Source organism: Astatotilapia calliptera, chromosome 16 (genome assembly GCF_964374335.1).
Source record: "Astatotilapia calliptera chromosome 16, fAstCal68.1, whole genome shotgun sequence".
Classification (NCBI taxonomy): domain Eukaryota; kingdom Metazoa; phylum Chordata; class Actinopteri; order Cichliformes; family Cichlidae; genus Astatotilapia; species Astatotilapia calliptera.
Window position 1 is genome coordinate 5,150,887 of NC_137437.1, and position 25,599 is coordinate 5,176,485.

At 41.5% G+C, this 25,599-nt stretch overlaps 2 protein-coding genes across 5 annotated transcripts in view; both read left to right on the forward strand.

Moving 5' to 3' along the window:
* Nucleotides 1–1,961: 1,961 nt before the first annotated feature.
* Nucleotides 1,962–17,324, forward strand: LOC113007638 (LON peptidase N-terminal domain and RING finger protein 2). Its single transcript, XM_026144365.2, has 12 exons — nucleotides 1,962–3,606; nucleotides 5,874–5,992; nucleotides 7,289–7,411; nucleotides 7,987–8,145; nucleotides 8,477–8,702; nucleotides 12,665–12,764; nucleotides 12,878–12,992; nucleotides 13,242–13,363; nucleotides 13,477–13,663; nucleotides 13,754–13,888; nucleotides 14,154–14,303; nucleotides 14,696–17,324. Exons 1-12 carry the CDS (start codon nucleotides 2,862–2,864, stop codon nucleotides 14,852–14,854), a joined length of 2,340 nt encoding a protein of 779 aa, XP_026000150.1. The 5' UTR covers nucleotides 1,962–2,861; the 3' UTR covers nucleotides 14,855–17,324.
* Nucleotides 17,325–22,930: 5,606 nt separating this feature from the next.
* The window catches only part of LOC113008059 (mitogen-activated protein kinase kinase kinase kinase 4-like), a 107,834-nt gene continuing 105,165 nt past the window's right edge, over nucleotides 22,931–25,599 (forward strand). For all 4 annotated transcript variants that reach the window (XM_080291137.1, XM_026145198.2, XM_080291138.1 and 1 more), the window contains exons 1-2: nucleotides 22,931–23,254; nucleotides 23,517–23,582. In XM_080291137.1, the coding sequence (XP_080147263.1) occupies nucleotides 23,198–23,254; nucleotides 23,517–23,582 (123 nt within the window). In that variant the 5' untranslated portion in view covers nucleotides 22,931–23,197. The remainder of the gene's footprint in view (nucleotides 23,255–23,516; nucleotides 23,583–25,599) is intronic.

A 25,599-nucleotide genomic window follows, 5' to 3' on the forward strand; every position in this document is an offset into this window, starting at 1 on the left:
CAGGGGTGTGTTCTGAGCCCCCTGCTGTACTCTTTGTACACATATGACTGTGTGGCCACTACCAGCTCCACCACCATCATCAAGTTTGCTGACGACACCGTCGTGGTGGGCCTGATCTCTGATAACAACGAGACGGCCTACCTGAAGGAGATTAGGAATCTGGAGAACTGGTGCCAGAGGAACAACCTCCTTCTAAACGTCAGTAAGACAAAGGAGCTGATAGTGGACTTCAGCACTAAGCAGGAGAGGAACTACCAGACCCCCGTCATCAACGAGTGCCCAGTGGAGAGAGTGGACAGCTTCAAATACCTCGGAGTTCACATCACGCAGGACCTGTCATGGTCCTGTCACATCAACACCGTGGTGAAAAAGGCCCGACAGCGTCTCTACCACCTCAGACGCTTGAGAGACTTCCAACTGCCCTCCAAGGTGCTCAGGAACTTTTACTCGTGCACCATAGAGAGCATCCTGACGGGAAACATCTTAACCTGGTTCGGGAACAGCACCATGCAGGACAGACGAGCTCTACAGAGGGTTGTGCGGTCAGCTGAGCGCACCATCCGCTCCGAGCTCCCTGACCTGCACTCAATCTACAGCAGGCGGTGCTGGACCAAGGCCAGGAAGATCGTGAAGGACCTCAGCCATCCCAACAACAGACTGTTCTCTCTGTTCAGATCATGGAAGCGCTTCCGCTCCCTGAATACCAACACAGAGAGACTGAGGAGGAGCTTCTTCCCGCAGGCAATACGGTCTCTCAATCACACCACCACACAGTACTGACCCACACATATGGTTCTTACACACACACTGGACATTCTGGACATTGTTTTCACTTCATCACTTAAATCAATTTTAGCATATTTGCACTGCACAAGACATAATGTGGATTGCACAACACTGGTCACTATATTCTTCATTTCCAGTTAATACTTGTACAGCTGCTGTTATTGTGTATATATTTATTTATATTTCTTCATACATTCTTATATAGTTCTATACTGTGTATTGTGTATTTTGTTGTACAGTTATTTTATTTTCAACTTTAATTTATATATTTTATCTTATTCTTTCCCAGTTAAATTTACCCTTCATTCTAAATTGTGTTGTACAGTTATTTCATTTTTAACCTTAATTTATATTTGATTCCTTCCTAGTTAAATTGACCCTTTTTAATTTTTCATATTTATTTCCTATCTTATTCATAGCCTTTTTTTTTTCTTTAGGTCACGAGCAGTTGTCTAAGCATTTCACTGCATATCATACTGTGTATGACTGTGTACGTGACAAATAAAAATTGAATTTGAATTTGAACCCAATGCACCTAGAGCTGTTGGGGACCCTCTTGGCCGCGTCCTTGTGCATACTTAGCAGCAGGGTCTGTACAACCTTTTCTTTTGTTTAAAAGAATTCACCCTTGTGTGGATTCCCATTACCTAAATTGGGTCACAGCTTTATGGAGTATTTAACAGCACAACAAAAGCTTTACTTGATCCAGAAGATAAGGTCGTACACCAGACTTTTTTCCCCTTTGGCTTAAGCAATAGATCTTAACTATAACATGTCGTCCGCATTTTAAATCCAAAACCAGACTTGACACACTGCTTATATAAAGCATTACATAAAACAATGAATCAACTCCCACAGATGAAACTATAAGTTAAAGTGAATAAAGTAACTCAACCAGAACCGAAAGCTGCGTTCTCTTGTTTTACTCGAGGCTATTTTTGTAATATCATGTGTGAGACCTCGTTTAAATTTAAAAAACGTGAAGTGTCTTTTTGGTAACGCACACAGACACTCATTCAGCGATATCTGCAAAGGTTATACAATATTATTGAGTTATATAAGTGAGCCACATAAAGGGCCAATAGGAGCTTGTCTCGTGTGTCACGTGTGGTCTTGCGTCTGCTTCGGCGAATTGTATGCGAAATCCCAAAGCAGAACCTTTAGCAGCTCAAAGCTAGCTGGCTAACAACCAAGATGGATACTTCCGGCGAGAGCTTTGTTTTTGTTTGGGTTTCCTCGCCATAAAAGACGAAGAAATGACTTTCGAGGTCGTGTAAATGCACATTTTTGGGGGATATCGGTTCGGAAAGAGTTCCGGAGTTTAACAAACTGCGAAGTGGCAGTATGTGTTGTCCAGTTAGCCAGTAGTAACGTTAGCTGGCTCCCCGGACTTAACTGCTCCCGGGCTCTCTTATATAAACGCGGCCGATCAGCTGTGACTTCTTGGAGAAATGATGAGCTTGTGGGTCTAGCATTTATCCACTCTATATGGGACTTCTGTGGCTCGAAACCTGACCTTTATTGCGGACATTTACCATCATAACTACGAGTTAGCACGATCCATGGAAATTAAGCTGCTTATTTACTAAGCTCCTTGGATTTTACCCACCGGTTCGTACCTAAACATGCCGTAGATTCATTTTGTGTGTGTGTGGTTTTTTTCTTCTTCTAAAGAAGTTTCTGTCTTTAGACGGGACATAAATAAAACTACCTCCGCGTTGTAAAGGGAGCGATGAGGTCCTCGATACGCTGAAAGTTTTTGTAATAAATAACGCCGACCTTCAACCTCCAGGTGTTTGCAGTGAAACTACATCAGATACTGGGACTTATCGAGGACCAGCCATGCTACACAGGCCCCCTGTTTTATCTGGGTTGAGGTCTTATGGATCGGACTCATGGCCATCACTGAGAGTTGGACACAACTGGAAGTCTGGGTTGACATTTAAAAACGCTAAAGATAGTGTGCAATAACTGGGGAAATGATTTCTTATGGTGGGGAGTTTGTGTGCTTGTGCCATGTTCTCAGTGACTCTCATAGTCTTCTAAGCGTCTGATTTTCCCGTCGGGAGAAGAAGATGGAGACCGGACTAAGGTCTCACCAGGGCGAAGCGTTCGTCCACCCGCTCTCCAATCCAGGAGCTGCGGGGATCTGCCCTGAAATGTTGGAGGTAGCAGAAGAGGCCAGCCGGGCCGGGGACTTCAACTTGGCCGTAGAGATCTATAGCTCCCAACTCGCAGATCTCCAGCACCCTGACAGGGGCTTGTGTTTGAGGAAGGCCGACTCGCTATCCTGTGCCGGGCGGATATCCGAAGCGTTGGACTCGTACTGTACAGCGGCCAGCCTTGGCAAGCTGCGCCCGGAGGAGCTTCAACTCCTGGTGGAAACCATCGCCCGAACTCTGCGTGAGAAAGAGCTGGGCATTCACGCCACTGTAAACGGGAGCAATAAAAGCAGCAGCGGGGAAGACGGGTTTCAAAATAGTGGGGAGTGTGAGGATGATGAAGCCCTGGACTTGTTTTCCTGTCATCTCTGCAAGTGTTTGCTCCACGAGCCTACAACCGTGGAGTGTGGACACACTTTCTGCAAACGCTGCACAGATGACGACTCTGTCACAAACTGTGTACACTGCAAACAAAATCTGAGCAGGAAAGAAGGACTGCCGAACGGCCGGAGAATAAACGTTGTACTCAGTGGCCTCTTGGACAAACTGTTTGCAACTGAGAGTAAAGCTAGGAAATTATGGATCGAAGGAGAGGATTCGTGGAAAAAGCAGAATCTTTTAGAGGCTCTGGAGAAATACAACGGAGCAGTGGATCTAGGTAAGACTGCACACAGCCACTACATGCGCACCGAGAGATAACCCTGTGCTAATTCCAGTGTTTAACTTGACAGATTGCAATTAAAAGTGTAATGTTTTTGTGCAATGACCTACTTTTTAAGTCTTAACTTCTCAGTGTCACCGATGAGGGGCGCCACCCCCTCCTATCTGGATTGTACCGAGGTGTGGTGTTACGTGACGTGCCGTCCCTTTTTACCAAAGCAGTACACAGCCTACCCGTGCACGCAAGAAACAGCAAAGCGGTTGTTTAATGCTGCTTTTCTCTTTATAGTTGGCAGGGCTGTGCTGTTTTCACAGAGCTGCAGAGGGGACGTCTGTATGTAGTTCTCTGGACCTGATGTCTCACTTAGTTTTTCCACTGTTATGTGATCTCAGTTATGTAAACTGAAAATTTTATTTGCTCAGTCGCTACTGTATGAATACATTCATCAGATTTGTCTGGCCGGGTTGGGTCAGTGTCCTTCTAGAAGAAGGCCATCGTATTGTCTCTGGTTTGACATAACCCTTAACTCCTCCCCTTATGTATGGTGTTGGATAAGCAGTGTTGGGTAACGTTTGGGTGAGCGGTAGTTGGTCATTAATTGTACTTAAACAGAAAAACCACAGCCTATTTTAACACCCTCATTTGCTTCATGTTTATTTATTCATTTATTTTATTTATTTATTTTTCTGGTAACTTTAAGGACAAATTGTCCTAAACATTATAAAACGGAGTGTTCTGTTATGTTGGCACATTACATAAAGGCAGCCAGTGTGTTTCATTAATCATGGGCCATGGCAAGATCATGTTGCACAGTTTGAATCCTCAGAAAGTTAAAACTGACTCCTCCTTCCCCTCCCACATCTGGCCTACTTATTAAAGCAGCTTTTAATTGTAATTCTTTTTTCAGACTCCTCTTTGGTTTTCTCTGCTGTTCTCACTTTAATGTCATTTTATAAAACTGATCAGCCTGATTTAGCTGAAAATTCTGAAATCACAGTTCAGATAAAAGGACTATGCACCATCCCTGTGGCATCCTTTCAGGCATTTCTCTCCCCAGATCAATACTGATTCATGCCTTCTGTCTTGTGAATGACTCTGGGTGATGGGAGGACAGAGTGCTTTCACAGTTTTGTCACTGCCAGCCAGTGTTTTCCCAACAAAGACAGCAGGAGGCTGTCTGGTATCTGTCATTTGGATTGCATGTAATTGAATTATAAATTTAGCAGATAATATGTCCTGATATGTGTGGTGTGCAAGGGTATGGCATGTAAAGCATAGTCTTACATTTTTGCAAATGGTCTCCATCTGTGTAAAGAGATGGAGAAAATGCAGTCAGATAAATGATGAGTCTCAAAAAATGTTATTAGTTGCGGTTTTTATGGTAACGGAGCCATGTAGTTCTTTCTATACTATACTTTCCCTCAACTATTATGTCCCACACATTGATGATAGGCTGGTCCTCTTGTTTGTTTACTGTCATACTTTGGTTGATTGTCCTGATCCTATGGGCAAAGTTTGCCCAAGAGGTTCAGACACCAGATTTCTGAACCCCTTATTAAGCTGCACGGATATTGTAGAAACTGCGTTGCTTTTTCTGCACTGAAACATTGTGTGTGTACACATACACACACTTAGTAATGAAACTAGAAGACGGTGGCAACTGAGCATCTAAACTTCTGCAAACTTTTCTTCCTGTTTCTTTACAACCATGTGCCATTTTTAGCTGTTCCACAAATGTCTTTCTTTCGTTATGAATACCTGTTCAACTTGTATATTATGTTATGAACTAACTATCAGGTCGCTTTGAAATCTTAGATGACAGCGAGTGTTATTTTGCTTATTGACAACTAAAAGCCATTCAGACAAAGTGGGTTAAATATACTTTAGGCTGGAACTTTTTCATCCTTCTCAAAGAAACCAGTGATGACAGTTTGGTTAAGTAACGCACGACAAGTCCAACTTAGGTACAGTGTGTACTTTATCTGATCATTAGTAAAGTGCATAATTTGCGTACGTGATGCATGAAGCAGTGTGTTTATGTAGGCATGCATTCCAAGCAGATGAGACTAAATGTTAATGTCCGCTGGTGTGGCTGATGTCAGTTATTAGAGTTTTAACATAAGTTACATGGTGTTCTAACACGTGTAACTGGTCTCATGCCACATGTTACATTATTGCCCTACTTCTCCTAGACCTAGAAAAAACAGTCTATTGCCTGGAGACCTATCCAATGAACTGATGTCTGTTCATCCCTGTGTATATAGTGCCCTCTTCAGGCAGACTGTTGCATCAGCGGGCTGAGTTGCACCTGGAGATGCAGAATTTCAGCCAGGCAGTGCAGGATGCCAGCAGTCTCTGCAGGCTAAAAACCCTGTGGACAGAGGTAAGATGAACAATTTGAACTGGGGAAAAGTTTGAAGTGATTTATAGGACAAAATTAAATGTACCTGAGTGAGAATGAAGACCAAGACTAAAGATAATGGTCACATTTCATATTAAGTGCTGCAGCATTCAGTAGTTGTCACTGAGAGTCCAGCTGCTCAAATGTGACCAAAGTTGCAAAAACAAACTTATATTTGCCATTTCATGCTGTCAGTCCCTTTTTATACATTCTCATTGTTATTAGTTATTGTGTAACCTTTTGGTCACAAGCATCACTTCAAACAGTCAGGCCTCTTATGATGAAATACAAATGGGCAAATTCTGGATAAGAAGCCAGCAAGATTGCAGTATTTCAATGTTTGTTGCAATTTGCTAATCCACAATTATTATACAAATGCTCACATATTCGGCTGTGACTTTGTGGTTCCTGTTCGAGGTTTGGCTTCAGTAACGTGCAGCACATCTGTTAGAAACTGCAGGGCACAGAAATCATTTTGGAAAATGGCATTTTTCTATTTGTCTTATTAACATGTGGAACTATTAGCTTACAGAACTCAAACTGAAGCCTGATTGAGATCATTATAAACTTAAACTAAAACGGTTTTTAAAGATGAATTGGACGTGCAGTCTTATTTTACCTTTATTATACTGCAGTCTCTGCCCTGTGCTGTTGGTGTCTATAATTTAATATAATTTGTTGTTTAAGTTTTTGTGTGTGTGTGTGTGTGTGTGTGTGTGTGTGTGTGTGTGTGTGTGTGTGTGTGTGTGTGTGTGTGTGTGTGTGTTAAAAGCTCATCTAGGAACAGGTAATGCAATCTAGCTTAGGTTATAAATGCTGTGGTGTGTGGCATGGTTTGCTTAACCTACTTCTCTGTATAAAAATAAACCGTGAATAAATATTCTGCTTCCTGTATTACCAGTCATTATTTCTGGCAATAAAAAGATGCTGAAACTAATAATGGTACAATGATGTTCTTGACCTTCTGTGACACGCAGGTTCTCTGCCATAGTCAGATACCCTGGACCAGTGTCCATCCACTCAACACACATTATCGTGTGGTCACATTTTTAGAATTTGCATGTCACGAGGAGGAAAAAATGTTCCTTTTTATTACTTTATTCAAGGGGTCAGTGCGTGTACCAGTAATAGTTGTGTATCTGGGTAACAAATTCTCTAAACTGTAAATTTCAAAACGTCATAAAGGAGGGACATTTGGTTTAATCTTGTTATTATTAGAAATGTCATTATCACAGCCCATGCCTCAAAAATCAAACACAAGTTTTCTGTCATTTTTAGGCTCACTATCTGAAAGCTACAGCACTGAGTAAAGCAGGCCGGAATGATGAAGCCTTACAAGAGTATTTCCTGTGTGTGGCACTAAAGCCCGACTGGGCCAAAGTGAAACTGGAAGCTCAGAAGGTAAGACAGAACCAGTTGTTGGTGTGAAATATGTAATTTGATACGGACTAAAACATGTCATAATTCTCAGAACCTCTTAACAAACTATAGTCGGATAAGCTTTTAAATAAACTTGCATGTCCTGGGAGCATGAGAGGAAACTGGGGATCCTGGAGAAAACTGGCACAGGGAGATCATGCTGTGAGACAACGGCGCTAACCATGCGCTGCCCACATAACTACGTGATAGAAAAATTAGTTTTGCTGATGCTCAGTTTTGCAGCTGAAAGAAGGTTTCTCATTTGTAAATTCTGCTATTGCCAGTGTCATTACAAAGCCTCTCTGTATATGGCTCTACCCTTTAAAGGAAATGGGAATAAAATCGATTTTGTTCAAAATATGATTTAAGAAAGTGTAAGTGCTTTAAGTTAAAGCCTTCTGCTTTCTTCAGTTTTCCTGAGAGTGATATAAATGGGGAGTGCAAATGAGTATACAGCTGTCTTTGATCCTGTTTTTGGTGACTTTCTTGTGGTAAATTTTCCTGTGCTTACTTCTTTGTGATTGTTAATTAGCCACCTGTTTTCTTTCACCTTGAAGGTCCTGGGCGAGCTGTTCTCCTCTGTATTTGAGAATGAGGATCTTCCAACACCGTTGCACCCTCTGCAAGGAGGCCTGGCTACGCGTCTCATCAAACCTCCTGCCTTGCTCAGTTCCCTGAGGCCACTTCCACAGAAACCAGGCTCATCCTCCTCACAGGTAACTGTATATGTATAAGAATCTGCCAAATCAAAGTACTCGCTGCGGTTGGCGCTTGTGAATAAGGAAGAAGGGAAAAAAAAGTAGCTATTTATAAGGTGTTTGAATCTTGATACATGGATATACAAGTGGTCTTAACAACTACATCTGTTGCAACCAACCCCAAAACTACTCGAGTGAGAGTTGTTGTAGTAGCATCTAATACTCTCTATAATTCTGAATATGATCTTCCACAAAGGCGCTTTTGAACTAATCATTCTTTTTCTTTTCTTTTTTTTTAATCCACCTGATATGCTAACGTATTTTTCTGTCTGTGTGTTTGTGTTTCCAGGACTCAGAGTTCACTGTGACTAAAAGCCCTCCAGTGGACGACTCATCCTCCAGACTCTGTGCTCTGTCTGCTGGTAAATCGGACCCTTCTCCAGGGGAGGGCAGCACAAAGAGCCTGGCTGATGTTTTGGCTGCACTGCCAGCACCCCCTGGTGGCCTTAAGAGGAAACACAAGAGTGATGAACTTTCAGCAACCTTCAGCCCTCCCTCTAAACTTCTCAGAGCTGGTATGAAACCAAAATAATTCAGTTAAATATAATTTTATTTCTTTACATTAACCTCTGTAGTGGAAAAAGGTAAAATGTAGATATTTGTGGTAGGGTTGTTTTATCATCATTGGCACTAGAGCAGGGCGATATGGCCAAAAATATTTATCACGATATATATTTGAAAATTTGCGATAACGATATAACTGACGATATAATTGATGCGAGACAAAATACAACTCCACAACATTACTAGTGCAAAAAGACAACCTTCCATTTATTTTCACTTAAACAAGAAGCTGGTTTTTATGTACATTAAAGCTTTATAAAAATGTAACAGTGCAAATGCAAATTCCTTGCTGAAAGTTTAACCAAAAGGCATTTCCAGTAGAAATGGGCTGAAATATCCTGAGCATAACCATGTATAATATCCACTGAAGTTAAAAAGAGGTGCTTTGCAACATTAAACTGCAGTGTGCAGTACGCATTTTTCGGACCATAAGGTGCACGGGATTATAAGGCACATTAAGCGAAACAAAGCAGTCAGATAAATCAAACTTTATTCAACTCATTCTTCTTGCTTCCTCCACTTCTGTACCATTGATTCATTAATGTTGAATTCTCTGGCAGCTGCTCTATTCCCATGTTGTTGCAGTATATTAATGACTAACCTCATATTGTGGATTGATTATCTCAGTTGTTCTCCTGACTGAAGTTTGGTCCGTTTACAGCATCCTGCCATGCGATTGCATTTGTCTCCAACTATCAGGAACCTTAACGTTAACTTTTATAAGTGGAAAAGTGTTAGTGTTCGTCCTCCAGCTTCACTGTTTATGTTATGCTAACATAGCTGTGTCGCTAGCGATCACGTAGCACATCATTATATACCAGCTAGCCCAACTTCAGTAACCCTACAAACGTCACTGCTGTTTAGTTTCCTGTCTTCATTTATGTTGGAAGTGATAGCAGAGCTGTACGTTTGATTTTTTTTCAGAAATCTCTCAGTCAGAACATGCTATATCATGCTTAGGTAACTAGCGAAACTAGCGTGCTAACTTCCGCTAGCTTCCTGCTAACTTCTAACTCCGTTAAATGTAATAAATTTTGTTTTCATGGATGCCTGGAAGTTAAACTTCATAGTTACACCTGGTAAAGCAGCAATGCTGATCGTTTTATTAAAGATGAAAGAATTTAGACAGTTTTTAACTCTCAGTGATGCTGCAGTGTTGTTTGACCTGAGAAATACGGGGTTTAGGACCCAGATTACTCCCAGATTTAAGAGCATCTTAGTCCGACAAATACGACAATAAGGACAGCCGCTTGCATGTTCTGCAAAAAATGTGCTTTGTCGTGTATCTGACGGACAAACACCAAACCAGTTCCACATCACTGAAGTTGCACCATTTTTACAAAACAATTCTGGTTCATCTGTTTCACTCAACAATCAGCCATGTGCGTATGAAAACAAAGGCACTGCACATGCGCGTTTTACTCATATTCTATCGCGATATTTCATTTTCCTATCGTTGCCTAACATTATACCGGTATTACCGTAAACGGTATAATATGGCCCAGCCCTAATTGGCACTCCATATTCAATTAGGATGCTTAAAGTTGCGAAAGAAATGGAACACATAGTACCAGGAATTACTCCTTTCGGAGAATGAGTGTATTCTTCAGTTGGTGGAAATGCTGCTCTTTGGCTCAAACAGTGCTGCATCATCACATGCTCTCCCTTTCATGATTTGAACCACAGTTGATGTACAGAACAGTTTTTGCATACATAAAGACATGAATAGCAATGATGTTTTGAAGAATTTCTTTGGTTTCTTTGAAAGAGATCAGATATTGAAGGATTCTAAAAGTTTCTTAAGGAGTCCTTATTTGGGTTTTTAGGATTCTGACTCAGCCTCCAGTAACTTGAGCTAATCTGACTACTCAGGACCAAAATCTAATTTCGTAATTTAGTGTATTCACTGACATTGTGAGATACTGAATGGTTCATTTAAACTGATGAGTTACATTATGTTTTTCTTATTGTTATATTGATCATGGATTAGGACAGCAGGTTGCTGGCATTTTGCTTCTTCTCCCTCTTTTCTGAGCAGTGCAGAGGTGTTAAATTTGAACGTACACTGAGAAATCCTTAGTCATCACATCTGTCCAGAAAATTTGCGAAAAGCTGTTTTCTATTTCAAGTGTAACAGCAAAATACGAGGGCGTAATTTTACCCAAATCTTGGCTGCATAATGAAAGGAAAATGAGTCACAGTCATGTAATTTTCCAAATAGCATTAGCATGTAGTGTTACTATTTAAAACGAGATCTGTGTCAAGAAAATGAAAAGCGGATGTTCAGAATGTAGGTCACGCAAATCAGGTTCGTTAGGTAATGGACTAGAAAGCTGTGGCGGTCTTAAACGTTAAGATTCATCAGCCACGCACAGCTCTTCCATGAGGCTCACATGTATCTACAGATACCTGCGTTACTATGCAGTATAGCTTATCTAGATGGGTATTTTATTAAATCCTCATATTTGGTGCAATATCCCCAAAACACACCCACATCTTGCAGGGGTATATTGAATTGATGACAGCTTTATGATATGGGATTTATGGTGTGTACGATTAGGTTGGATGCTTATATAATCATTATACAGCACCACAGCTGAGAAATTCCTCAGAGGGAGTTTTTTGGACATATAATCACTATTAAACAGTATTTTCTGTTGCACAGTTCTTTTCTACACAGCGTTTTACACGTTTGAGTTCATTAACATTTCCACAGTGTCTGATTGTCCTGCAGAATTAGTTTCAGCACAACACTTGCCTCTGAGCGTACCATTTAAGACACATTAGACATGCAGCATGTTAACACTAATGATTTGTCTACTGCTGGGAGGAGATTGGCTTCAAAATAAGTGTCTCTTTGTCTCAGTTCTTCATATAGCAGGAGTGCATTGTGTTTGCTCTTGGTAACAACAGAGTTTTTTTCCCTCTCTTCAATTCAATTCAATTCAATTCAATTTTATTTATATAGCGCCAAATCACAACAAAAGTCGCCTCAAGGCGCTTCATAGATACAGAGAAAAACCCAACAATCATATGACCCCCTATGAGCAAGCACTTTGGCGACAGTGGGAAGGAAAAACTCCCTTTTAACAGGAAGAAACCTCCGGCAGAACCAGGCTCAGGGAGGGGCGGCCATCTGCTGCGACCGGTTGGGGTGAGAGAAGGAAGACAGGATAAAGACATGCTGTGGAAGAGAGACAGAGGTTAATAACAGATATGATTCAATGCAGAGAGGTCTATTAATACATAGTGAGTGAGAAAGGTGACTGGAAAGGAAAAACTCAATGCATCATGGGAATCCCCCGGCAGCCTACATCTATTGCAGCATAACAAAGGGAGGATTCAGGGTCACCTGGTCCAGCCCTAACTATATGCTTTAGAAAAAAGGAAAGTTTTAAGCCTAATCTTAAAAGTAGAGATAGTGTCTGTCTCCCGAATCCAAACTGGAAGCTGGTTCCACAGAAGAGGGGCCTGAAAACTGAAGGCTCTCCCTCCCATTCTACTTTTAAATCTCTTCTTAAGATGTTTTAGTTTTGGTGTTAGCAGAAGCTGCTCTAGAGGGTATGACGATGGTGGACTGCAGCTGTTCTGTTTACCAGCCAGGGGCCGTTCTTATTCAGTAGATGAGGCATTAAATTTGATCGGCTCATTTAGAAACAGTTTCTCATCTCTACAGAAATAAGTTTTGGTCTTTTAGTTATGTTAGAAAACAATGAAAAGCAAATTTTGCATTTTCCATATGAATTAAAATGATTTATTTCAATGAATCATTTTATTCCGCTACTGAAGAAAACTCCCGAGCCTACTTTTGCCAACAATACAGACGTTAATGTTTGTACTTGATGTGCTGCTGAGGTAAAGAGGAATCTTGCTTTGCCCAAACTTGTGCTGAGGATGATAATTTATTGTGCAGATGAGGGGGAGATCCGTCAGGCGACTGCTGCTTGTGGAGGGAGATCAGTTCCTGCTGAGCTGTTGGACAGTGGAGACCTGGAGTGTTCACTCTGCATGAGGTAAGCTCACCCAGTTCAGTTTCAGCATTTGCAGCTTAAGACCTGTTAAATTAGTGTGTGCAAGTTTGTCATGTTGGCATTCTGCTGGGTGCTTTTGCTCATTTGTCGTCCAGATTGTTTTACGAGCCTGTGGCCACTCCCTGTGGTCACACCTTCTGCCTCAAATGTCTGGAACGCTGTCTGGACCACAATCCCAACTGTCCTCTGTGCAAGGAGAATCTGTCTGAGGTACACTTGTTCATAGAGGGTAGTGATGTCAGTGTGACTCCTGTTTAGTGTTTTTCTTTTCTGTGTTCATAATGTTTAATGTAGCATGTGATGGAAGGTGTTTTGAACTGTCGATTAGACAAAAAAAATGCAGGTTTCACTTATTCAGGAAAAGAATGAATGAATAAAATCTTTAATAATAAATTGACGGTAATATTTTTCTTTGTAATGCTCATGTGCAGGAAAATGTGCTATTGTGTATTTTTACAGTATCTAGCTAGCAGGGGCTACAACAAGACCCTGCTGATGGAGGAAGTCCTGCAGCGTTACCTAGGAGATGAGCTGGCAGAGAGGAAGAAAATCCATGAAGAGGAGATGAAGGAGCTTTCCAAGTCAGTTTTACTAACACACCCGTGCACACATTCACGATTGTTTTAGAAAACCTATTGATTATTCAAACACACACACACAAAAAGTAACAATTTCTTCACTGTGTCTCTTGCAGTCTAAACCAGGAAGTGCCCATCTTTGTGTGTACCATGGCCTTCCCCACCATCCCCTGCCCTCTGCACGTATTTGAGCCACGCTACCGCCTAATGATTCGCCGCTCAGTGGAAACTGGTACCAAGCAGTTTGGCATGTGCATCGCTGATGAGCTCAAAGGCTTTGCTGACTATGGCTGTATGCTGCAGGTATTTCTTTCTTCACAGATTTTCTTGTGCGTCCCTGTGAGCAGTCAGATAGAAATCATATGAGTGCTGATATGAAATACTGTGTTTCAGGTGCGAGACGTGAAGTTCTTTCCCGACGGCCGTTCAGTGGTTGACACCATTGGCGTGTCACGGTTCAAGGTCCTCAGCCACGGCCAGAGAGATGGTTACAACACTGCTAAGATTGAGTACCTGGAAGACAAGAAGGTGGGCGTGAGGAGCGATGTGCTGATGTTCTGTCAGTAGAACCATTTCAGACACTTTACATCACACTACTGACAATCAGAGTGGCACAAAGCAGAGCTCGGGTTTTTTTTTGCCTGTCACTGTTCAGCAGTGCAAAGAAAAACAAACCTGAGTCTCTGCTAGTGTGCCACTGGCAAATGTAGTCCTTTCTTATGAAAGGAAAAAAAACATGTCATTGTTTGTTTGTTTTTTCTAAAACGCTTATAAAATATGTCTGTCTGATCAGGTGGAGGGGGAAGAGCTAACAGAGCTTCTGAAGCTGCACGACTCCGTGTATGATCAGGCCAACGGCTGGTTCACATCTCTGAAAGACAACATGAAGAGTCAGATACACAGCCACTTTGGACACCTTCCCAGCAAAGACCCGGACCCACAGGTCTGAAAGTGCAGTGTTGACTCACGGATTTTCATTTATAAATAAAGGCGCAGTTTGATAAACACCTTGTGATGGCAGGAAAGAAAGAAAATCAGCAACATCTCAGGAATAGTCACAGAAAATTCTTTTTGCTCTTGAATGGATGTGTGCATTTCATATTCGGCAAGGTTCCCAGTGTTTGCATGCTTTTTAATACCCTACATGAGTAACTGTTTTGGCTGCAGATGGCAAAATAGAAGAGCTGTGTGTTTTCAAACAAAGAGTTGTCTTCTAAAGTCATATAAAATGACTCTATTAGAAAACTAGGGCTTTGCTAAGTCATGTGACTACTGAAGGTTTTTCTAATCTGTGTAAACTGTTTCTAAATTGAACAAATCTATGTTGTACTACAGGCCAGTCCCAGTGGTCCAGCCTGGTCCTGGTGGCTGCTCGCTGTTCTTCCCTTGGAAAACCGTGCCCAGCTCACAATCCTGGCCATGACCTCCCTCAAGGATCGCCTCATTGCCATCCGAAGAGTCCTCATCTTTGTCACTCGCAAGAGGCCACGGTGATGGAGGAGCTGCTTGGAAGAACCGCTCTGGCATCTATGCAGTTCAGAAACGTGTTCGGTCATTCGTCGGGTCGCTCCTTGACTGATTCACTTTGTACGTGTTTACTCGTTCATTCTCTCCTGCGTCAGTTTATCCTCAGATGCTCATTCCTGTGTCACGTAGCCCTCCCGAACGCCTGTCAGTTCTGCTGAGAGTATCAGGTGGGTCACAGCGCTTGCATGAAGGTGTTCCTGCTTTCTTTCTTTATCCAGCATCTCCCAACCAGCTTCACTACTCATGAGTGAACCCGACCACAACACACTTCTAAACCAGTGATCTTTGATGTGGCGTTCTCAGTCTTGTAGGAGGAAAAATCAATCGAGCTGAGTAGGAATGCTTTCATTATGGTCAACATGGGCTCTTTTTATGAAGGAACAAAAACCTGTTCTCACATAAGCAGTGTGTTCAGGTTCAAGAGGATTTTTTTCCTATACATTTTAAGCAGTGTTTAACAAAATGGGAACAGAGCTGTGCAGTCTTCAGGATTCACGACTGGGAACCAAAAACAAACGAACCCCAGCGATGTGTGAAGAAAGAAAATGCAAAAATACTGCATGATGGCAGCACATGTGAATGTACTGGCCAGGCTGTAGGTTGTAGATATTTTTCCTCCCCCAAGACTACACATACAGAATCAGCTTTTTGTTTTCTTTATATTATACAGATTTCATAAGGCTCACTTGTGACATTTAGGACCGCACTCCTACAATGCAGTATTTATCATGAAAGGTGTAGCTTATTTTCTAAAGAAGACAGCATGGTGGATGAGGAACAACTCGGGCAGACCAACACCCCGAAAAGGCGGTAAAAAAGAGGAGATACAAATCCACACTTCCTGTCAGAGCTTTCAGAATAAAATCAGTGTGCATTACATTTATAATTTGGCCATTTACCCTGGAGTTAAATTACTCTGGAGTCAGATTCAGCGTTGTGATTCCATCCACTCTTCAATAAAAAGACAGATACAGGTGTTTCTGCCAGGTTGCCCGGCCCACTTGGTAAGGATTAAATAAATAAAAAATAAAAAAAAAGCGGACAAACAGCTGATGCCTCGCTTGAAATCTTCCTGAGCCGAAACTCTGGTGCATAAGCATCAGTACCTCAGATTGTGTGAAAGGAAGGAATGAATGCCATGAAAGCCTTTGTGTTGAGACTGTGATTTCACTCATGCTAACACTAAAAACCATCACACACTGCGGTGTGTAAGATCAAGTGCAACTCTACATCTGCACTAGTTCTGAAGAGCGATTGAGCGTAAGACTAAAGCTTAAACCTCCATCACTCAAGTCGTGCTAGCGTTTAGGAAAGAGCAGATAACAATGCATCCTGATAATGCTGATCTGGATATTTTATTTTTAATGTCCTAAATGTAGCATATCTTTGGGACTGATGTAGTTATAGGGGCTGATTGTGTATTTTTATGTTTGTTTCTCTCACTCTGCTATGCCCTTAAGTGTATGTATATGTTCAAATTTAATTTGGGTGAATTTCTGTGTATAATTGTAACTCTAAGGCCTTTTTAATGTTTTATTTAAGGAACGTTTCAACAATCTTTCTCTCTCATCCTCTTCCTGTTCATTTACATGCACACTGTAATGGAATTCCTGGATTTTTCTAATGAGCAGTTGGATATGTTGATATGAAATCACCCAAGCACTTTCTAAGTATCTCTGATGCCTGACAGACATGTCGATGTGAACAATTGCAAAGAGTAAATTTTTTTTTTTCTTCTTTTGTAAACGTTTTTGCTGCTACAGATCTGTTTCTGTTGGCACTTGGCATCAACAGTTGTTGATTTAAAAATCCTAAAATCGGTGCACAATATTGATCCTGTAACCCAAATTTGCATAATGTTTAAAGTTTTTGTTTGTCTTTTTTGGTTTGTCTTGTTTTTAAATTGGCCTTAAATTGGAGTTTCTTTGTACCTGGTAGTTAAATTTGGGTTTCTACCCACAATTTCAAGCTCTCACAGTGTCTGTTAGCAATAACATATGAAGCATGCCAAAAAGGGGGGAAGAAAACAAGAGCAATGGAGGTTTTTAAAAATTCATGACATGATTTTGCACGTGTGGATTTTCTTAGTGAGAAAATGAATGTAAATGAGAAAATTCTACTTAAATGTCTGAAAGGAGATTTCTATATATTTATCCTACAGATGGAATTCAGCAGTTGTCAATAATAAAGAGCGTCCTGAGTCTCTTTATGCAGACTTTTAAGCAGATTAGGTCGTGGCTATAATTACATTGTCAGTGTGCATATAAATGCATATTCTCTCTGTGTTGCCGTTTCCTCTTCAAATGTTTGTGACTCCACTGCAGTCACGTGCTCTCTGCATGGGAGCAGTGTTCACAATGTGCTGCATTTCCCTGGCGTATTTGTAAAGGGAGCTCTTATACCTATTTTTTATTGCAAATAAAGGAAAGCACATTCAGTCGTGTCCACCTGTTTTGTAGCCGTTTCTGAGTTTGTTATCTCGTAAAAGTAAGGTAGATAGGCATGAAGTGTATGTACGCCTACAATGGTGATTTAAAAAAAAAAAATAATTTCTGCTTGATATTATCAGTTGTCATATACAGTAATTTCAACTCCTACGAACAAGATCATTTTTGTATTATGCCCTGATATTTAAAACCTTAGAGGGTGTAGTTTATCTATACTTTATCCCAGTAGGTTCCTGAGAATCCCCATTTCTAGTTGTAACAGGGAACGAGGCCTGACACATCCACATCCTCCTCCCTCAGTGAGACTGCAGATTTGGCTCACTCAATCCAAACAACAAGCATCTACCTGTTTCATTCTCCTCTTAGGCTCCACTGGTGTTTTATTTATATAGTCTGTACGATGTGACTGTCACTGGGCAAAATGAATTGTGGATGTGCTTGGCTCTAGCAGCTGTGCGCCACAGGGGGGCAGTGTTTGTTGGAAGATAGCAAGTGAGCTGAATCATGGGTGCATTGAGTTCATACAGGCCTCCAGCTGAGAGGAGGCAGAAGAATATGGTAGCATCATCATCACATCCATGTAGAACATCCATCATGTTCTGACACGTCTTTGATGTAACACAAAGTGCGTTTTGTCAACATTGCAAAAGCATCATGACAGCACTGCCATCTGATAAACAGCATCGTTTACAACCACACAAATAACCACAGTATGCACACAGATTTTGGTATTTTTAAGAGATGTGGATGAACTTCATATTGAGTCTTTCTCTTGTGCCATGTTCAGGACAAAGGGATCAAAAGTGCACATACGAAACATCATACAGAGACTGAACACACATAGTGATTCCTTTAAAGGAAAAATAAAGTGCAGCATTTTAGAAGAAAATTAGCTGTTCCCCCTGTTCTCTGTCAGAAAACATAAATATGCTTAGCCTAGTGATATTTGTCCAGATATGTAGTTTCTGCCTCCTGTTTTCTAGGTTCAAAGAGCACGAGGTGTTTTTTCTTCCCACCCCGGCCATCTTTTTCATTCATACACCAACAGGCCTTTAGTGGTGGGAAGCCATACTAGCATTGCCAACAGTTACATGTCCTGCTTCAGGTAATCAATGGGACTGAGGCCTAGGCTGAGGTAAAACTAGTTACTGTCAATCCTGCTTTTACCATTGAATGCAACGAAATGGCAAATCTTGCAAATTCAAATTCATCGACATGCTGACATGCAGTTACACATCACGACTTCAACGGCACAGAGGATGAAGGAGGAAGCTATGGTAGATCAAACACAAGCAGAGTGTTAGCTCAGTGTTCGACCCATCCGGGTTATGGTTAGGTTTAGGGTAGGAGTCAGGGTTAGGCATTCATCTTTGATTATTAGGGTTAGGGTAGGGAAAGCATTATGCCAGTGGGAGGTCCCCACAAAGATAGCAAACCAGACATTTGTGTGTGCCATCATGTACATAAAGTGTAACAGACCAGTTTAAAAATATCAGTGTGATGAGTGGTGTTAAAGATATTTAATAGCTAACGCTCCGTGAATGGACTCATGGTTATGCCTCACCCTATAATAAAACTTGGAAAACCTGCTTATTACAATTGCAATTTGTTCTTACTCTTATTCTCATCTTATAAACCATTTTTACTTTCTGAACAGTTAAAACTGTTCAGGCTAAAACTTAGATCTTTTAAAAAGCGACATACACACAAAAGGAAAATATCTGGATCAAAGCCTTTTCTGTAATCCAGCTCTTAGTCCCTGTTTGACCTGATTAACAGCCACGGTTGTCGAGTCACTGTGTGTGAGTACCATCCGATGACATTAGAAATACAAACATGAATGTCCAGTGACAAAAGCCACTTCCTCCACCTCCAAGGTGTGGATCAGTGGCAGTGGGTGTGTTTGTCACAGGGATTAAATGGTATTGTTTGTTATTTCAGGTTCAGCCCGGTCGTGCGCGTCGTTAGAAACTTCTCCTTCTGACTTCCCCTTCCACGGCGCTGTTTTTGATTTCATCATTATGTTGGGTAGCAAGACATAACTCAGATACAGATGATACAGATGAGTAACCTGACACATGGAAAATTACCTTGTGAGAAGAGATTGCTAAAAAAAAAAGCCCACAGACACACGTCTTTGATGCGATCTGACAAGCTCTTTGGTGAAGAACCATCTGAGATAAACATGCATTATGAAAATCTAAGAGAGAAAGCCGAAAAGAAAATACTTGCAAATGGGCAAACACTGAGGAGCCGAGCTTCAGCAAACACTGAGCGGTGCCCTCCATGAGTCACTCTGGGCAGGCTCATGAAGAGTCTGAGTATATTTTCCAGGTCTAGAATAAACTAAGCAGCCTAATTTACATGTCCAGCCTGGAATCTCCAAAATATCCCTTCTATAGATAACACATGAAAGCAGGGCACACCCAGCGGTTGATACTTTGATGTCTTTGGGTCATCCCCCTTCATCACCTTCAAAGGAAAGACTCAATCAAGCGGGCAAGACCATAAGTTTTAGGGCACAGTGCAAAATTATTTTTATCCCCAACAGGATGTGAAACAGCAGCTCATATGACCCAATTCTTGCCTTCTGATGTCTTCATACTTTGTCCTTGCTACTCCATTATGTTCCTTCCCATGTAGTCCTTTCCCCCCCAAATGTAATTGTTGTAAAAATCTGTGAATCTCATTTTCTTATAATGATGCAATCAAAGTTGTGTTTTTTGCTTTTTTATTTAAAGTGCCCCTTTTCACAATGGAAAACATGATACTGAAGGTATGTTTGTATATGTTAACTTGTACTCCAGATTCCTGTGGTTTAGTTTCATGTGGGCTAACTGATGTTCTTTTTTTCTTTGTTTTCCTTTTTTTTTTTTGGTGTACGTGGATTGACAGTTCAAAGTGAGCGAGGCAAAACTTTAGCATCTGGATTACCAGAGAAATGTAAAACTGTAGCATAGGGATGGACATGGATATAGAAAAGAGAACAAAAATAACAAACAAACAGACAAAGTGAATTCGCTGCAGAAAACAGACTGGGGACAAATTGCAGAACAAGAATCAGGAAACTGAACTGACTGACTGAAGAGCTGCTGATGGATAAAAACAACAGATGTAAATAGAGTGCTGCAATTTAAAAATACAAAAAGTTTGAATTGTCTCATCCAAACTTGCAAATAAAATTGTCATTATTGGGACATTATTGGGTTTTATGGCTCGTGAAGACACAACAGTGCATCTACCAAGTTTTGTCATTAAGTTTCAGCCTACTAGTGTGTTCTTCCAAGTGCTAAATGGTAAACTTATACTTATAATTATTTATCATATATAACTTATAATGAGTGAATGTGTAAATGTGCTGTGTTGGATTGACATCTAGTCATTTTTCAGGCCATTTGACTACAGTGAACTCTCTGCCTTGTTCATGAAATCAGTTAGACCATCTGGGCTTTGTGACATAGCACATTATCCCACTGGACGCAGCCCTCAGAGGAGTACATAGTGGTAAAAAGTGGATGGACATGATCACCAATAATACTCAGACAGGTCATCACCTTTAAACGATGCTCTCCTGGTATTAAGGGGCCAAAAGTGTGCAAAGAGAATATCCTCCACACCATTAGACCATCATCTGCTTCCTTTTCTGATGACCTCAAAGCAGGATGGATCCATGGTTTCATGTTGTTTACACCCACCATCCAAATGTCACAGCAGAAACTAAAACTAACCTGGCTACATTTTTGTTTTGGTGTAGCCTCAGTTTCCTGTTCTTAGCTGGCAAGAGTGGCACCAAGTGCGGCCTTCTGCTGCTGTAGCCCATCTCCTTCAAGGTTTGACGTCTTGTGCATTCAGAGATGCTCTTCTGCATACACTGATTGTGGTGGGTGGTTGTTTGAGTTAATTTTGCTTTACTATTAGCTTGAAGCAGTCCAACCACTCACCACCAGCAGTGCATTTTCACCCAGAGAACTACCACAAACAGGATATTTTTCTCTTTATTGTCTCTAGTGCATTTTTCATGGTAATATCAATTGTTTTCAGCCTGGACTGAAGCCGTAAACCAGCAGACCTTTACTTCAGACATTAGTATCCACATCACATCCAGCATTAGTCTAGAGGGATGCTGGAGAACAAATTATACAACATGACTTGTAAAAGAGGATGCTGATATCATCGTGATGTGATATGTTATCAGTATGCAGCTAACAAGCGACATGGCTGCTGACAGGTACTGTAAGAGGGATGGCAGCAGGAAATAATGCAGCTCGTCTGCAGAGCAGTGACAGCAGTACTGAAATATTTATCACTGTTTCCATTTCACATGCTCTAATTGTCCTGTATCCCTGTCTGAGAAATGGGAGGATACAAACAAAAGCTGGAAGAAAAGAAGAAAGTAGGAAAACTGTTTGCGTGAAGGCAATAAACTACTAAATGAAACAGGACTTCCCAATAGGTACGCATTTACAATTACTTACATTGTAACTACTGACTAGATTTGTCATTTATCTGATTGCTCTGATTAGTTGTTGCTTTTCGCACAAGGGTCCAAAAAGCTATGTTTTGCATGACGGACTACTGGCAGCTAGGACTGTGCCTTAACCCATTATAGTCATTGATGACGTGTTAATATTGGCCCTTTTTATAAACAGTGTCAAAGGGGAGTTAGTAGGTTCTGTGTAACAAACTATCTGGTTGATGCCAGAGAGATAGTTTCCCTTTAAACATCTTACATGGTTAGATTTCAATTATTTCTCAAGTCATGTTACAACTATAACCCCATCTTTGTTGAGAGGACAAAGTAGCCAGAAGCAATATAAATATGCAGGATGGGGCTATGTCTGCTTAAATGGACTTAAATGGACTAACCATGTGTGATTAGTTTGTGTCTACTGACTTGATAGCTGCGCGCTAGCTTCTGCATAGCAATAACGGTTATCAGCCATGCTAGTATCAACTGCATCCTCATTCTAGCAATCTTGAATATACACAAGAGTTATTTTAGTTTTGTATTTTCTAGTTATTTTTATTTAATTTGAATTTTGGTTTTTATTTGGTTGGTATCAGTGAGTTTCCAGAGTAGATTTCTTGCTTAGTTTTTATTGTTTAAAAATGTTTCTGTTTTATTTTGTTTTGTTTTATAACAATTTAAGTATTATTGCATGCAATGCATATGTCAGAAGCTAAACTAACAACTAAAATGTTTTTTCACATCTAGTTTTTTCTCAGGAGGTGCACGTCGGATTTACGAGGAGGCATATGGTGCAAGGTTAAAAGGCATTTCCATTTACGTTGTAAGTCACCACGGCATTTCCTGCAGAGATTTAAATCAGGCAGTGCTCCAGCGCTAATGTTTAATAAGGTGGGCGTGGTGAAGAAGAAATAAGTAATCCTAAGAGGTGGGTTGTGTTTGTAACTGCTATATATTGTTGAACCACTTGTGTGAATGCGCATGTGCAGAAATACTTCGGGGTGGTGAGGAGGGGGTGACTTTGGTTCCAGGCCCCAGAAAATCTAGTGCTGTCCCTGGGATAAAGGGGCGGGGAATGAGGAGAAAGAGAGGCAGAGAGACATAGGGACTGACTGCGAGAGAGAGGGCGGAGAATAGAGAGAGAGAGAGAGAGAGAGAGAGAGAGCGAGCGAGCGAGCGAGCGCAGCAGGCAGCGGTCCGGCACTTGGTCGGTATGTAGCAGCAGCAGCGGAGCTTCTGTCTGGGACTATAGCGAGAAAAAAACGCGCCTTGGGTTGAAAATATTAGTAAGGGGATTAAAATTAAAACTACCCGAGGATGAGACACACGCCGTCCGCCTGAAGGAGACTAAAACACGCCGTTATTCCGCTAATTTACCACCTTTTTTAAACGAAAATGGCGAACGACTCTCCGGCTAAAAGTCTGGTGGACATAGACCTGGCATCCCTGAGGGTGAGTGTGCTTCACAGTGACATTTTCACGCTCGCGTTTACCCTCTTTCTCCCTCAGATTTTTTTTAACAAAAAAATACAATCACACAGCGAGGCAGTGCTGTTGTTGACACAGCCCTACGGCAGCTTTTCTTTGTCTATATCCGCTGGCATGAGAAGCGAACCGGGCGCAGCCGGCTCCTGCATCGAACGAACCCGCTTGTAATTGCTACGGGGAATCAATTAATCCGCTTCTGCGGTTTGTCTTTTTCTTTTAAATCCAGGATCCTGCTGGGATTTTCGAGCTGGTGGAAGTGGTCGGAAATGGTACATATGGACAAGTCTACAAGGTTGGTCTGAGCCTCCATCTCTCTCAGTGTGTGTGTGTGTGTGTGTGTGTGTGTGTGTGTGTTTAAGCACCATCTGAGAACAAACTGGCGGCGGAAACTGGAGCACAAACATGCATTTATGTTTTTTTCCTCTCTCACGGTCTCAGAAACACGTTTTTATAACATTACCCCTCCCCTCCTTCACTTGGGACCAGTGCGGTCTGGACTGGATTATCTCTGATAGCGTTTTGACCTCTCTCTCTGCTTTACATCCATTTATTTATTTTAATTATTTCATCTTAATGTTATTCAACGATGCTAACATCATCCCGGTAACGTTAGGCCTATTTTGGTCCTGAAGAGATCCCTCCTCCCTCTTCTCCTCCTCTCATCCACACCCCAGTGAAATATTCCTTGCACAGTGCACGCGTTGCCTCGCACTGACAGGGCCGACCCAATCCGTGCATGACAGGCTTCACCACGCTGACCGACTTGTGCGCCATTGGGTGGGCGGTGTTTCATTGCGCATTTGTGCACACCGTTGCCCGGCAGGCCTTTCTGCTGGAGCGGCCCTGTGCTGCATTAATGGGAGGGGGGAGGAGGTAGGCCTGTTCATCCCATCACACTTAGCGGAAAAGGCATTTGACGGAGACCTGGTACTCTTGCAGCCCAGTTTTCCACCTCCATAGCCTGGCAGAGATGAGCAGCAGAACAGCGACATCACCCTGTTGTTGTTATTTGGCAAAGCTGAGAGCACAGGGGAAAAAAGGAGGAATGGGTTACAGCTGATGGATCTGCCAGAGCTTCTGTTGAGCTGGCTGCTGGAAAATAGCGTCTCACACACATGCAGCTTTGTATCATATAAAGCTTTTGCATTTCTGAATGTTGCTGTGGTTTGTTTTCAAAATATGTCACATGAATATCATGTAAAACACAAAGCAGGTAAGGCTTGGATGGCTGTGACCTGCAGTCATTTGCAACATCTGACACTTGTGTAGCACAAATTGCAAGTCAAATCTGCAATCCACTCTTATGTTCCTGAAGCTAGAAAATAGTCCCCGTATGTGTATGTTTGTGCGTTTTTTTTCCTTCCCCCTTCTGTGATGCATTCTAGCAATGGCATTGGCCCAGCCCAAATCCTTTTGGAATAACTCCAACTGAATTTCACTGAACAACAAACACCTTGACTGAGATTTGTGGTGCACATTTTCTCTCCACCAGGTTTTTTTGTAGGATTAATTGAAACTGACTTTAGGTTTTGTCGAGCTCTTTTCACACGTGAACACACATGACATTGTCTGAAGTTGTTCTTTCTTACATGTCGCACACAGTGGGAGGAGTGCGTGCCGGTGCTGTGTTTTCAGTGCTGCAAGTACACCGCTAATTTAAGTGTGTTACCTCTCTGGTACGTGCAGGAGGCATGACTTTACTTGCTAGCTGTGAACAAACCAGTCTTATCACATGAACTGTTCTTAAATCTGCGCATCTGGACGTCACACAGATTTTAGAGTAGAGAACTAGGAGGTTATAGTCTGATGGGTGAATGTCTGGGAAAAGTTCGGGGCTGCTATGCATAAGGTAAGCTAGGCAGAGGTTTAATACAGTCAGCTAGCTTAATCAGCTCTTACTAAGCATTAAATCGTGATTTAATTTGGATGACAGAATTGTTTTTGGACAGTACACAGAGGGAGGGGGTAATTCCGCCATTTAAGTATGACTGCAGCTGTCAGCCAGTGTTTTTGAACTGGATAGCAGCAAGATCTCGAATGACAAAACTACATTTTTAGTGTTTGCCTTTATTTTGGTGCCCAAAAAGACTTTAAGAAAGAGTTACATCAGCCTCATAATATGTTTAGTACTGTTGTTATGGAGGTTGTAACATGTGCTAGAAATCGTGACATGAAGAAGATTGAAAATAGATTAAAGTTATACATAAATATGTTCTCCAATCGTAGACAGTATAAAAAATGGAGGTTGCCTCCCTATCGCAAAAATGAAGTCGCTGCGTAAGTGCCTTAAACCTGCAAGGCCCACTATA

Bases quoted from the DNA above. Each gene is read 5' to 3' on its own strand.
- LOC113007638 (XM_026144365.2), top strand. From the start codon at position 2,862: ATGGAGACCGGACTAAGGTCTCACCAGGGCGAAGCGTTCGTCCACCCG. The intron at 3,607-5,873 runs GTAAGACTGCAC...CTGTGTATATAG, and splicing joins CAACGGAGCAGTGGATCTAG to TGCCCTCTTCAGGCAGACTG. The intron at 13,664-13,753 runs GTATTTCTTTCT...ACTGTGTTTCAG, and splicing joins ACTATGGCTGTATGCTGCAG to GTGCGAGACGTGAAGTTCTT.